The 13,149-nt window shown below is 50.6% G+C and overlaps 2 protein-coding genes across 2 annotated transcripts in view; both read left to right on the top strand.

Annotated features, from left to right (window-relative positions):
- Window positions 1-74: 74 nt before the first annotated feature.
- LOC109518202 (muscarinic acetylcholine receptor M4-like) lies at window positions 75-3,130 on the top strand. Its single transcript, XM_019873905.1, has 2 exons — window positions 75-334; window positions 1,804-3,130. Exon 2 carries the CDS (start codon window positions 1,808-1,810, stop codon window positions 3,008-3,010), a length of 1,203 nt encoding a protein of 400 aa, XP_019729464.1. The 5' UTR covers window positions 75-334; window positions 1,804-1,807; the 3' UTR covers window positions 3,011-3,130.
- A 1,418-nt stretch (window positions 3,131-4,548) lies between these two features.
- The window catches only part of phf21ab (PHD finger protein 21Ab), a 13,008-nt gene continuing 4,407 nt past the window's right edge, over window positions 4,549-13,149 (top strand). Inside the window, exons 1-13 of the mRNA XM_019873907.1 lie at window positions 4,549-5,381; window positions 7,004-7,047; window positions 7,804-7,855; window positions 7,986-8,075; window positions 9,013-9,045; window positions 9,138-9,203; window positions 10,037-10,192; window positions 11,059-11,295; window positions 11,527-11,853; window positions 11,929-12,042; window positions 12,111-12,162; window positions 12,300-12,379; window positions 12,500-12,560. Of these exons, the coding sequence (XP_019729466.1) occupies window positions 7,814-7,855; window positions 7,986-8,075; window positions 9,013-9,045; window positions 9,138-9,203; window positions 10,037-10,192; window positions 11,059-11,295; window positions 11,527-11,853; window positions 11,929-12,042; window positions 12,111-12,162; window positions 12,300-12,379; window positions 12,500-12,560 (1,258 nt within the window). The 5' untranslated portion in view covers window positions 4,549-5,381; window positions 7,004-7,047; window positions 7,804-7,813. The remainder of the gene's footprint in view (window positions 5,382-7,003; window positions 7,048-7,803; window positions 7,856-7,985; window positions 8,076-9,012; window positions 9,046-9,137; window positions 9,204-10,036; window positions 10,193-11,058; window positions 11,296-11,526; window positions 11,854-11,928; window positions 12,043-12,110; window positions 12,163-12,299; window positions 12,380-12,499; window positions 12,561-13,149) is intronic.

Below are 13,149 nucleotides of genomic sequence, written 5' to 3' on the forward strand. Positions count from 1 at the left end.
CTTTTATTTTCGACCTCATGATCATGATGGCTACAGCAGCCGGGTGGATAGAATGACGGACCGATGAATGTAACATGTCGCATTTAATCCACGACTGTGTTCATGTATCCCCCCCCCCGCCCCCCTCCTCATTTTTTCTGTCCTCATTTATCAAACGCAAACACAGATTTCAGACAGCCTGTCTTGACTGGGAAGCAAATGTGATGACGGTTGATGACGACAGCAAGAATCATGATGAGTGAGGAAGGAGGGACGCCGCGCCGCTTGTTGAAGTGAGGCGAGCACAAGACATCGAGTTGGGAGATTTGTTGCAGGCGGCGGGACTCCTTTGCGGGTAAGTCGAGACTTGTTCATTCTTTGCAGTCATGTGGAGTTCCTTTCCACATCTTCCTGCTTTTGTTGTCCTCTACTTGTCTGTCTTTAGAGAAGGTGACTTTTTTAAAATGCTTTTTCAGTTTAAAAAAAAAATAAAAAATACAGTAGGGAAAGGGACAAGGCTGACCAGTAGTGAAAATCATGGAACCATTGACTCCCCAATATGAAGAAACTTTTTTTTTTTTTTTTTGTAAACACAAAAATACCCAAACATTGAAAATGCATTTTCCACAAGAAGCAGAGGTGGATCCCTAAAAAAAACCCTTTGACCTACGAACACTCTGTGATAGCAGTAACTGGACTGTCACAACGAGGAGCACCTTTTCCAAAAAGAGGTTTCAAACTACTTTATGTTGTTGCTGCCATGGAAGTTGCGTTTTTTTTTTTTTTGGGGGGGGGCGCTTGAAAGTGAATTTTCAGTCATTTCCCACATTCTCATTGCAATCCCCCTCAAGTAGCTCCGAACCCATCAGAGGATGGAAACCAGAAGCTTCCTCGCTGGCTCTGTTTATTCAATCTGAAATCTGATTGGTTCCCATTATTTAAAGAAAACTAGAGAGCGCGTACCGGACATTTCCGTCGTGTCGACATGGCGTTGGCCAGCAATGCTGAGTCTGAATTCCCAACTCTGTTCGGCCACCCAAAAAATAATTGACAGACGGAACTGTCGGAAATAAAGTAATACCAAGTAACTTTGAAATGCACGTCGATGCTTTTGATCACGTTTTCAGGGCAGCTGAGAGAAGGCTTTGAAGGCCACTCCTAAGTGGCTATGGGAATACTTGGCCAGCTAATGAACATTCATTTCAACTGCGAAGCACGACAGTCATGGGAGAGCCGCAGGCCAGCGTGTCATCGCCTCCCAGCCAACGGGGATGGATTCACAGCATCGAAATGCACCAAAAAAAAAAAAAAAACAGGCCCAGTGCTACTTTTGGCCACGGGAAGGCGACGGAGCCATTTTCAGCTCAAAAGAAATCCTTTTAAGCGGCTGTGGAAATGTACCAGGGTCGTAGCAGATTCAATCGACAGTTTTCGAAGTGAATGTGAGCTTTTTGAAAAGGGGCTCAGGGCACTCGAGCGTTTTAGAGAAAGTGCTAGAGAAGTGCACTCCATTTACCATTTTGCACAAATTAGATTTTTTTTTTTAAATTTGTTCCAAAATGTCTTTATTTGAAAATAAAAATTGTACAAGGAGGAGTATCCATTCCATCCAGGAGGCATTCGTTACTATCAACGTAAATAGCGAATCGGGATTGAGAGAAATGTGCAGAGTTGGAATGTTCATTTGTGTCCGTTTTATACTGCCACCCCAGGGGGGGGGTTGGCCTTGCTCTAATAGACAAGCTCCTTACGCAAGCGCTCACAGGCGGGTCAAAGGTGTCCAAGGATGTTGATATGATTGCATCCATTTTGTGTGTTTTGAAGGAAAATGGCAAACGGGTCGGACACCAACGCCTCGGCCTGGCCCCGCCCCACGGTCAACACCTCCTGTCAGTCTGCTGCCCAGGTGCTTCTGGTCACCGCGGTAACGGTGGCGCTGAGCGGCGTCACCGTTCTGGGTAACTCGCTGGTGCTCCTCTCCGTCAAGGTCAACCGCCGTCTGCGTACCGTCAACAACTACTTTTTGCTGAGCCTGGCCACCGCCGACCTCCTGGTGGGCACCGTCTCTGTCAACGTGTACGCGCTCTACGCGGCATGCGGCTCCTGGCCGCTGGGAGCCGCCCTCTGCGACCTCTGGCTGGTGGTGGACCACGGTGTGAGCGCCGCGGCCGTCTTGAACCTGCTGCTCATCAGTTTGGACCGCTTCTTCTGCCTGACCCGGCCGCTCAGCTACCCACTGCGGCGCACGGGCAAGATGGCCGCCCTGATGATCGCGCTGGCTTGGCTGCTGTCCTTCGCCCTGTGGACGCCCGCCATCCTGTGCTGGCAGAGAGCTGGGGGCGAGCGCCTGGTCCCCGAACCCGAGTGTTACCCGCGGTTGCTTGCCAGCCCCGCGGTCACTCTCGGGACCACCCTGCCCGCCTTCTTCCTGCCCGGCTTGGCCATGGTGGGTCTGTACGGACACGTGTCTGCCACCAGCCGGCGGCGGCTGAGCGCGCGTCGCCGGCCACCGGGGGACTGGGTCGGGACATCCGCTCCTTCCCTGCGAGGCGAGGTTACCGGTGACTGCTCGTACCTTGATCGATTTCGGAGGAACGGAGCGCGAGCGTCCATCGGAAGCAACTCATCCGAGTTGACTGCCTTCTCGGCACCTCCGTCTTGCACTGGCAAGAACCACCACGACGACAACTCGGCTCGCTCTCGACGATATCAGGCGGCCTCGGCGGCGTTGTCCGCCTCCCCCGCGCCGTCGTCCGCCCGGCGTCGAGTCGCAGTCAGGGAGAGGCGGGTGACGCGCACCATTCTGACCATCCTTCTGACCTTCATCCTCACCCGGGCGCCGCACAACGCCATGGCGCTCGTGGCCGCTTTCTGTCACGTGCGCATCCCAGACTTCCTGTGGCAGGCGGGCCTCTGGCTGGTTTACGTCAACAGTGCCGTGGACCCCGCTTGCTACGCCCTTTGCAGCCCCACCTTCAGGAGCACCTTCCGCCGCCTGCTTCTCTGCCGCCGCCCCGACCCGCCCATGTAAAGGTCAACGGGGTCGTCAAGGAAGGTTGAGAGGCGTCGCTTCTGAGCCGACGTAGTGAAGCTGAGCAATAGCCCGGGCTGCCGTTACAAACGTTAGCAACAGGAAATGACGTCATGCCAACTGCATACAAACATGCTGTTGTTTGAATGTGACATCATACATGTCGCAATTGTTTTGCTGTGATGTCGTGTTATGTCCGTTTTGATGTGACATCGTACACGTTGTCTATTTTGACGTTGGCTTCGTCTGTTGACGTGATCAAGTGAAGTAAATGGTAATGAGCGATGACGGTTTCCGTAACGTTCACGTGTGGTTCTGTTGCTTTCCTCATATCTTGTGCAAGAACCTTGCTGGCAAGAACTACGCTTCGATGAGTTTTCCGTGTGCAGTGTTGCCGTTGGGACATTTTCATTATCGGGCTACTTACGCTTTAGTCACTGAGTTTGACAAGCTTGTTTATTGTGTACTTCGCTTCGGTGACCCAAAGTTTGTGCGGGCGTGTTCTTACCAGGCCCGTTTAGTCTGCTTCCTCAGCTTTCGTCTCGTGGCCGTGATGTCACGATGGCACAAAGAGGAACGAGTTTGTGTTTATACGCTGCCCAGTTGTTCTCATTTGCATATTTGCGACATTTCAAAGAAGACCAAACGTGTGAAGTCATCAGAAGACAAATGGAGACAGACAATTGAATGTAAGCGAAAGCAGCACCCTCTGGAGGCCAGCTGTGGAACAACGTGCAGAACGAGCACCCCGCACGAACCAGACGTAGGGCGAAAATATTCTTTTAAATTGCAGACATAATACGCGCATAAATGCAAACTACATACTCTTAATACATGTAATCTTTTAAAATACTTTTTTTCAATCCACATACGAAAGATCCACTTTCCTAACCCATGAAGGGTTTGAAGCAAACAAGAAAATATCCACATACTGTAAATGACCATTCAAGTATGGCAAAAACCGCACAACTAATTTTGTACATTTTCTTTTCAGAAAAAAACAACTCACTCAATGTCTTACTTAATATTGTAATACTTTTTAGGGGTGCACAAGGCACCATAAATTGGTTTCACAGTCATAACGACCATTACGGCCCCACGTGAGAAGCCGTGACGATACAAAATGAGTTTGACACCCCCGCTAATTCAAGTAGCGGGTGTCCGCGACTGAATTGTAGAGATCTGCAGGGACAAACCGAATGCACACGAATGGCAAAATGACGCTGCAGATATCTGAAATGCCAATTGTGCATCGGAAGAATGCAGTTGTGAGTATCTGAAATGAATTTTTTTAACGAAGCTAAAAATTAACCACAAACATCATATATCCAGTAAAGCGCTTAAGAGGGCTTGCCATACACCCCTGACAATGCAAACACATATGATTGTGTACTCAGAAATACTAAACAGACATGCATGGTAACTACTGAGGATTTTCGTTGTTGTATTTTAATACACTAACAAGGGGAGCCCAGCTCACTCAGGCGACCCGCTTGAGCTGGGGAGGAGGGGGGGGGGGCGCTATGGAAAAAGGAAAGCTGTCGCGACCCCTGCTGGAATAGATGGAGAATAACAACGTGAGTCAAATATATATCTATGGTGTCATGACGAACGATTCTTCTGAGTGGCTCCACGTATAGAGGGAAGCGCCCGACTTCTTAAGTGTTGAAGTGCACGAGGCAACAAGCGCCTCAGCGATTTCAGCCAGTTCGAAGGCGATCGTACAGCACTACCGTACAAATACGATATGCATAGTATCTGCGCCAATAGTGCAATCGATAGAACGAGTGAGATCGGACGTGTGTGTGCGTGTGTGTTGCGTGCGCGTACGTGGAAACGATCGCGCGCTCACGAGCACTTTCGGTAGTTTCACTGAGTTTACATCCGGGTCTTTTCCCTAGGCAATGGGAGTCGCAGTACCGCCGTTCCTTAGGCAAAGTGAAATAAATTCGCCGCACCGACACAAAAACTAGTCCGCTTCGAGAAGACATCTTTTTGCGGGCCGGCGAGGCCGATCGGTGCCGTCCGACACACTTTCGGAAACGGAGTCACCGATGTCGACGACTCGGTGCCAGCCAAAGCGGCTTTTTGGAGACGAAGAAGTAGTTTTGTTGGGCCTTCGTGTAGCTCTGCGGCGGAGTGATATGAGCTGTGCGCAGGCTGAGCTGAATGAGATTGAACAAGAGTTCTTGTTTTGTAGCTTCAGTTTGTGTCTTTTCTCACGAATTTGCCCAAACTACGTCCAAAATTGAGCAACTAAGTCAAGGTGCCGGGGAAGGAGCGAGTGGAACTATTTGTGGGCTCTTGTTCCATCGTGGATCGGCTAGTTGGAGATATATATTGAATTAATCTGGAGGAGGACTGCTGCTGAGTAAGTGCACATCGAGCTTTTTCATTTGCTAACTTTAATGTCGACCTCGCTCGCCCTGAGTTGACGCGCGTCCCGTGTCCGTGTGCGTGCTCGCGTGCGGCCTCCGGGCTCTTTTGGGGGGCCTCGTTGCGCTCTTTGCTGCCTCTTTGCGGCTTCTTGTCGGAGTTCCTGCGGAGGAGGAGGAGGAGGACGAGGAAGAGGCCGACACAAGTTGGACAGCCAGAGGCGGCTCGTAGCCTTTCCTAGCCCTCGCTCGCAGCTCTGCGGCCAGCGGGGGTGGCCGCCTTTGAGCAGTCTCGGAGGCGTCCTTCTGCCGCCCGTTGGTCGTCGTGATCTCGGGTGGGCGTCGGAGCGCGCTCCGGCCGGCCTCCCCCTCCGCTCTCCCGTCGCCTCTTCTTCATCTTTCGGCAGAACTTAGCCGCGTTAGCTTGCCAGGCTAACGTGGCGCTAGCGTTAACTAGCTAACGGGCTAACGTTAACGTTCACTTGTTCTCCGACGTTGGGCGCTGCTGTCACTTTGGACCTATTGGACCCGGTGAGGCTTCGAGCGCACGCCGGAACCGACGCCGCACACGTCGCGGTGGCCCGGGCTGGTTCCAAAGCAGAGCTGGAGTATCCGGCGTCGGCCATGAATGAGACGCTTATAAAACATTTATTGGAGCACTTGACTCGAGTGCTCGGAGCACAAAGTGAAACCTCCATTTTAACGTCGTCGGTGTTGGCGGCTCGCGCGCGGCAGCTCGTCCGCACGGTCCCCTGACCTGACGTCCCATCCCGGCTGCAATTACGCCAATTAACCCGGCGGCGCCTGACCGCCCCCTACCTGTGCTCACCTGTGTGCCCTTCAGGATTGACGCGTGCAACTTTTCAACTTGGGAAGCATTCCGAGGGCAGGTTTTACTCGCAAGTTACTCAGAAAGTAGAGAAAACCGTCTTATTTTTTAAAATCTAAGCTAAGGGTATCTAAACAAATCTGCCCGTGACGTCACTGCAGCTCTTCTTTGCAACCGACGTCAATAGAATAAGAATGGAAAGCTTTTACACCACTTTATGTTGCCGATACAAAGAAATGCTTCATCGGTAACACCACCTCTGCCTTTGCGTAACAACTGGACTGTGCAACTCCACCACATCATACCCTTTGTAATTAATGAAGTTGGTGAACAACTCAACAATATTATAGAATGAATGTCTACGGACCAAGCTGAAGCATATTTGTGGACTTAATTTTCTCTAAACTTTTCCTTAAACAACAAAGCATGTGAGGGAAAAGTGGTTAGCATTGCATGACTGTCCGTGTTTTATGTTGTGTTTATTATTTTACTTTATGTTAACTGTTTTGTTAAGCGCTTTGTTACAGCTGCAGCTATTGTGAAAGCGCTATATAAATCAGCATGAATTGTATGTATTGTCTTGAGTACAGTTTTTTTTTCTTGATCAACCAATACACGCAGTGGTTAATTTGACATCTGTATTAACCGTTAACACTTATACATCAGTCACTGACTGACTGACTGACTGACTGAACGTGTTCATGTCCGTCTCCGCCACCTGCAGGTGTATCGATGATTCATTAATAAGATGTCGACTATAAATCGCTGTTGTGTGCACTTGTTGTACAGGGCAGGGAGGGCAGAGGGGCGGAGTCCAGTCCCACAGCCGGGTGGTGAGTCCCCATTTATTCCATACGCATATTGTGGAGCGTATTTACATCCAACAAGCGAAATAATAAGACTTTTACCTGAAGATGGTTCCACAAGATGGCAATCAAAACAAAATCATGCACGCTTCGCGTATTCCCGCCTCATCATACGAGTTGTTCCACTGCGACTCTGTAGTAAATCATGCCCGAGGTGATTTCAGCTAGGCCGTTGTATCGCTGTGACTTTTTCTCTTGCTTTGGCCTTCCTTTTCGATGATGCTGTTTGGCTTACTTACTAGTTGAATCCAGTTGAGACCGTGGAGTCACACTTTGTGACATGGGCTCGGCAAAGGTGCCCCCCGCCCCCATCCCTCTTCCTTACGTGGGTGTGGCTAAGAGAGTAGAACAACAAGCAAACATTTTGGAGCATGTGGCAAAAAAGGCCCAGAAGCTGTCTACACCCTTTATTTATTTATTTTTTTGCATCCATCAAATAGTTCAACAGAGAATCTGCAGTTTTTTACAAGTTGCTGTAAGCGTAGCGAGCATTAAAGACGGAAGGGCCGGCGCAAGTTCACTCCGAGTTTCAACTGTTATTATCTGTATTGTGCAAATTTGGAGTTACTTCGGGATAGAGCGATTGCATCTTCTGTTAATTGCTTACCTCACACAGTGAAGAGTTGCCCAGGGAGAGGTCAAAAGCGCTCCCGACATGTCGCTGAAATGTACTGTAATTTGGCAATACGTGAGTAAGTAGAAACCGTGATGTCTTTCTCACAGCAGCACGTTCATGCTTCAGTTGGATGCTTTTCCCACCGGAGACGGCGTTCAGGTACCGTAACGTCATTTGACCTTTTCTAAGCTTTTTGAGTAGAGAAACACATCTCATGTCCACACGGGTCACGTTGCTTTGGCAACATCCCCCCCGCCTAAAACTGTTGATTTCTGCTTTGTGCGTTCAGGCTGATCCATCAGCTGAAAGACTGACTGCGTCAATGATGGAATTACAGACGTTGCAGGAGGCTTTGAAGGTGGAGATCCAGATCCATCAGGTGCCGCTCGCTTGTCCTTCGCCGACGTTGTTCCGTTGACTTTTGCCACATCCGCTCCGAAGGATGCGTTAGTTTGCCGGCAGCAGGTGTGGCGAAGGAGTTAGAGGGCTAGTTGACTGGGACAGAGGCTGTGTTTCAGAACTTTTCAATCAGCAGGCGAGTTTTCTGGGACCAGACTGGTGCCCTGTAGTCTGTCTTTTAAAAAAAAATGTTTAGGACCACTGGAGAGAGGATATCTCCCCTGGTGGGGCATTGACCCGAAAGATGAAAGTGATTTGTCATTGTGATAAAACGAATGATGCCTGGCGTCAACGAAATAGCAGTGCTAGCGATATCAAGCTAGCAATAGCTAGCCAGTGCTAGCTCGGATGCTGCTAGCATGACTTGTTCATCATAGCGTCTTACGATAACGCTTCATGTTAACAGTTTGAAATTTGGCAGTCAGGCATTTTGTCTCTGATAGGTTGAGCTTGCTCAGGTGTGTGTGGTTTTTTTTTTTTTTTTAAACAAAACAGCTGCAAGATCTGTTTACCAACCCCGATTCAAATGAATTTGGGGCATAGTGTAAAAGGTAAATTAAAAACTGAGTGCAATGATTTGCAAAGCCTTGTCAACCGATATTCAAGTAAAACTAACATATTACACGTTCAACCTCATTTTAAATTTGATGTTTGGCACATTCTAAAAAAAACTGGCAGCAAAAGACCAAAAAACCATATTTGAAATTTGGGGGGAGAATTGTGTAAGTCGCGAAGTGTGTCTATTGTCACTTCAAAATAAAGTGAGAGAAGGTGCGCAGTCAAAGTCTATTTTTTTTTTATATATTAACTGAAAATATTTTGTTTGCGCGATATAAAGTGGCCTAAATTGTGAGAGAACCGCCCACCCCCACCCACTCACTACTCGCACTGCTGACTGTGTGTTTTGTTGCCCACAGAAACTGGTGGCCCAGATGAAGCAGGACCCTCAGGTAAAGTCGCCCGCAGCCTCAGTCATGGGAAGAAGCGGTCACATGACCCAATGCCTTTTTTTTAACCCCCCTCCCCCTCTGTTCTTCTGCAGAACGCAGATCTGAAGAAGCAACTTCATGAACTCCAAGCAAAGATCACCGCACTGAGTGAGAAGCAGGTAGAGACGCCTTCATGTGCCCGTGCGCATTTCCACAAGCTGGCGCCGTTTGGATCGCTTCAAACCCAACACGAAATCTCGCCCATGTGTCTGGTGTACGTTTGTTTGCGGGCAAACATCGGTCGTCAATCTAGTGGCTGGTGGTTGTTGTTTTTACTCTGGCTGTGTTTGTCTTGGTTGGCCGTTGAGCAGCGGTCAACAAGTTGATACGCCACCTCGCTGGCGACGTGCTCGACGTCGATGGGCTGTTGGCGACGCGATGCCGCCTTGAGTTGACGTTTTGCCGCAGCCGCGCCAGCCAGGCACGGCTTCGTTCCTTTCTGACCGCGTGACCAGTTTTGCCCTTATATCTGGAACGGCGGCGTCGGGTCGGACCGCAGCTTGTCTTTTTGACGAGCAGTCGCATCTGGAGAATATTTTGTCTTTTGAAGCGCTGGCTATTTTTATTAGGGTTATCGTACGTCGTCGCGCTCGACCGACATGATGCGATACTTGAAAACACTTTGAGCTCTTTTGAGCTTGCCGTTCTCATCGCGCCGGTTCCCCTGGAGACCGACGCCGAGACAGGAACGTGGAAATTGCCTGAAAAGGTCTCAAAGAGGTTGCGTCTGAAGAACAAACTCCATCTTTAGTGGCGCCAAATAACATACCGACGACACACCCGTGCTTCTGAGGCGATGGATGAAATCCCCCGCACAAAAAAAAAAAACCCAAAAAACAAAACACCACGGTGCCATTCATCCTGTAGTATTCTCCAAACGGGCCAGAAGATTTTGCTTCCAATCAGTCTCAACATGACAACTTGCGTCTGTGCGTTTCTTGCGTACCGACAGAAAAAGGTGGTCGAGCAGCTGAGGAAAGAGCTGCTGGTCAAGCAAGAACCAGAAGCCAAAGTGCAGCTGCAGGTCCACGCGCCTCCTGTGGGGGGCGATGTCAACAAGCCCACCAACCTGGTGCAGAGCCAGCAGATTCCTGCGGGGCTGCAGCAGGTACGAAACGCACGCGCACACACACACACACACACACACATGTTTATTCATTAATTTATTTATCATAATGGCCTGTGATTATGTCATTTGACTTTGGCCTTCTCAGCGCGCTGGTGGCGCGTTCAATTCGCACACGGCAAGACCAATTGTTCCTGCGACTGGCTTGACTATCTTCCTGACCGTACACACCAAATAAATGGGGCTCTCCGGCAGAATTTTTATTTAGTTAGTGATTCTAAATTGAGGTACTCAAATGACTCGAGGATTACTTTCATCCCCATCGAATGGCATTTTTTTCCTCTCCACAATATTGCGATGCTTTTTGTCAAGGTCCTCTTCGCATGTATCTTTTTTTTTTCTTTCACAAGCACAAGCAATCTGTATTACAAAAAAAAAAACAAGACTGGATTTCTTATACAAAAGTTTTTTTCTGTTTTATTTATTTTGATTTTTATAGGTTAGCCTCATGCTAAAATAGAGTTGGATGAACTATAAATTGAAATGAGACATTTTTAGTTGTGAACTTTGACTTGCAGTCTTTCAAACCTTCACGACGACAACTTTACAACATTCTACCAAATAAAGTGTGGCCTAAACACAAATCAGTCCGTCATAAATCGGATGCCGAGCAACGGCTTTATCACTTTGCATGTTTCTTGAAAAAAAAAATTATATGGGAAAATGTGGATTGCCTTTGCGATGCACTGAACTTGTTTTCTTCCAAATTGCAACCTTTGCAAATAGAAAGTGGCATTCTACCACATTGTGAGGTCGTTTGAATTGGATAAAAAAAAAAAAATTCTTGAGCCCTTGTCGAGATGCACATTTCAAGTGTTGTTTGGATTCTTTTTGTCTGACTGGGGTAGACGCTGACAGTGACGCCGGTCCTCACCACCAAGACGCTACCTCTGGTGCTGAAAGCTGCGGCCACGCCCTCCCTACCCGGCTCCATCCTGCCGCAACGCCCGGCCACTGTCACCATGGTAACCACCGCCATCTCCAAACCCGACGCGCACAATGCCCCCATCAACCTGCAAGTGGCGGGCAAACTAAGCGCTCACAGTTTGGAACCACTGAGGCTCGTTTCCAAGAACGCCATGCTGGTGAGTCCGTGTGTGCGTGTCTGCGTGCGTGCACATGAATGACCTGACCTGGGCCCCGTCATCGCGAAACACATTTGTGTCAAAATCCGAGCAAACGGGACTGCGACAATACAACTGTACAAAGTTGATGAGCAATTTGGTTTCAACGAAGGGAACAAAATGACCTCGCTTCACACACGCGATTGGCGGCGAGTGTCGCTTCCTGTTTTCTGATGGGCTGCGGTTCATCAGCAGGTCAGACCAAAGCCCGCCTTGCCTGCCAACATCCCCATCGCCCCTGCGCCTCCCCCGCCCATGATGGCGGCGCCACAACTGCTGCAGAGGCCCGTCATGTTGGCCACCAAGCTGTCGCCTTCGCTTTCGTCCGCCGCGCCCATTCACCAGCTGCGCATCGTGAACGGACAGCCCTGCGTCAAGACGGGCGCCGCCCCTTTGACCGGCATCGTCATCGCCACGCCCACCACGGCCGCCTGCCTCGCCAGCCCCGCCCGTGCGCCCGACCCCGCCGCCGCCCCCGCCCAGCCTCTCCAGATCAGCGCCGTGACCGCCGAGCCCAAGGTAGGGAAAGCGGCGCCGACGCCGAGGGCGCCACGCCCCCGGCAAGTCGTGTGACTTTTCGCCGTCCTCTCTCAGCAGACTGTTAAATCAGGAGGCGGAGCCGAGCACAAGCTGGTCGGCACGCTCCCCTCTTCGTCGACTCCGCCCTTGTCTCCGCCCCCCAGGCCCAAGAAGGAGGAGAGTCCGGAGGTAGGCGACGGGTGAGGGCGTCGCCCTGGCGTCACGCCGCTTGTCTGATTGCACGTCTTTCTTTCTAGAAACTGGCCTTTATGGTGTCCTTGGGTCTCGTAACGCACGACCACTTGGAAGGTGAGCCTTCTTTCGCTCGGTGGCGCCTCCCCGCCCCCCATGGTCCCATCCCGCTCGGAGTGCCGACCGCCGAGAAGACTTTGTGCCTGTTTTGGAGCTCAGCGCCAGCAACTTGAACATGTTGCGCCTCTTTGCAGAGATTCAGAGCAAAAGGCAGGAGAGGAAGAGGAGAACGACGGCGAACCCGGTTTACAGCGGCGCCGTGTTTGAGCCTGAGGTAAATCCGCGTTCAGGTGAAGACGTGCCGGTTACTTTTTTTTGCAGCTGCTTGAAGGTTGCTTAGTCCAGTGGCGTTCGATGGCAACGGCAAATGTCGTGCTTGCTGTTTTTGTTTCAGAGGAAAAAGAGCGCTGTGAGTTACCTGAACAGCCCTCTTCACCTGGGGACCCGGAAGAGAGGTCGGTATACTCTAGCGATGGCGAGCACTCTGCCCCGCAACAAAGTGCGTGACTGACGCCGCGATCTTCAAACTGGCAGTAGCGGCAAAACTCACGAGTCAAATAAGGCGTCGGCACTAACAGCGGGTCGGGGCCGAGGGGTCCCGGCGAGTCCGGACTTGTGCGTCCTGTCCCCGTGTCTCTCTACATGCCGTTATTAACACGCTTCCTGTCCTCGCTGCCGTCACGTTTCACTCACTTTCACCACTAACCCGGTTTCGAAGCCTCTGAGCCGGCAAGTCGAGTCGCCTCCCGCAGGACGGCAAGGAAGGGATTTGACGGCCAACGAAAAAGGAAAAGAAGCGGCGCGTGCAAATCGTCCGCCGCGTCCTGCGAAAACAAAGAATTAAGATCGATCAAGAGGCGCGTCCACGTAGCGTAACTGTCCCGACTCGCAGGTTTGATTGCCGCCTCTGGATCATGTTGGCTCGCGCGGCAAAGCCCGAGCGCCCGAGGAGCTTCTTTCTAGTCGCGGCGGCGCGCAGTTCACCGAGCATAATGGCGGCGTGCGCACTAACACTGTCTGTGCTTCTGACTTCCCCCCCTCCTC

Source organism: Hippocampus comes, unplaced genomic scaffold, assembly GCF_001891065.2.
Source record: "Hippocampus comes isolate QL1 unplaced genomic scaffold, H_comes_QL1_v1.1 scaffold298, whole genome shotgun sequence".
Classification (NCBI taxonomy): Eukaryota; Metazoa; Chordata; class Actinopteri; order Syngnathiformes; family Syngnathidae; genus Hippocampus; species Hippocampus comes.

Coding starts and splice junctions, on each gene's coding strand:
- LOC109518202 (XM_019873905.1), top strand. CDS start 1,808: ATGGCAAACGGGTCGGACACCAACGCCTCGGCCTGGCCCCGCCCCACG.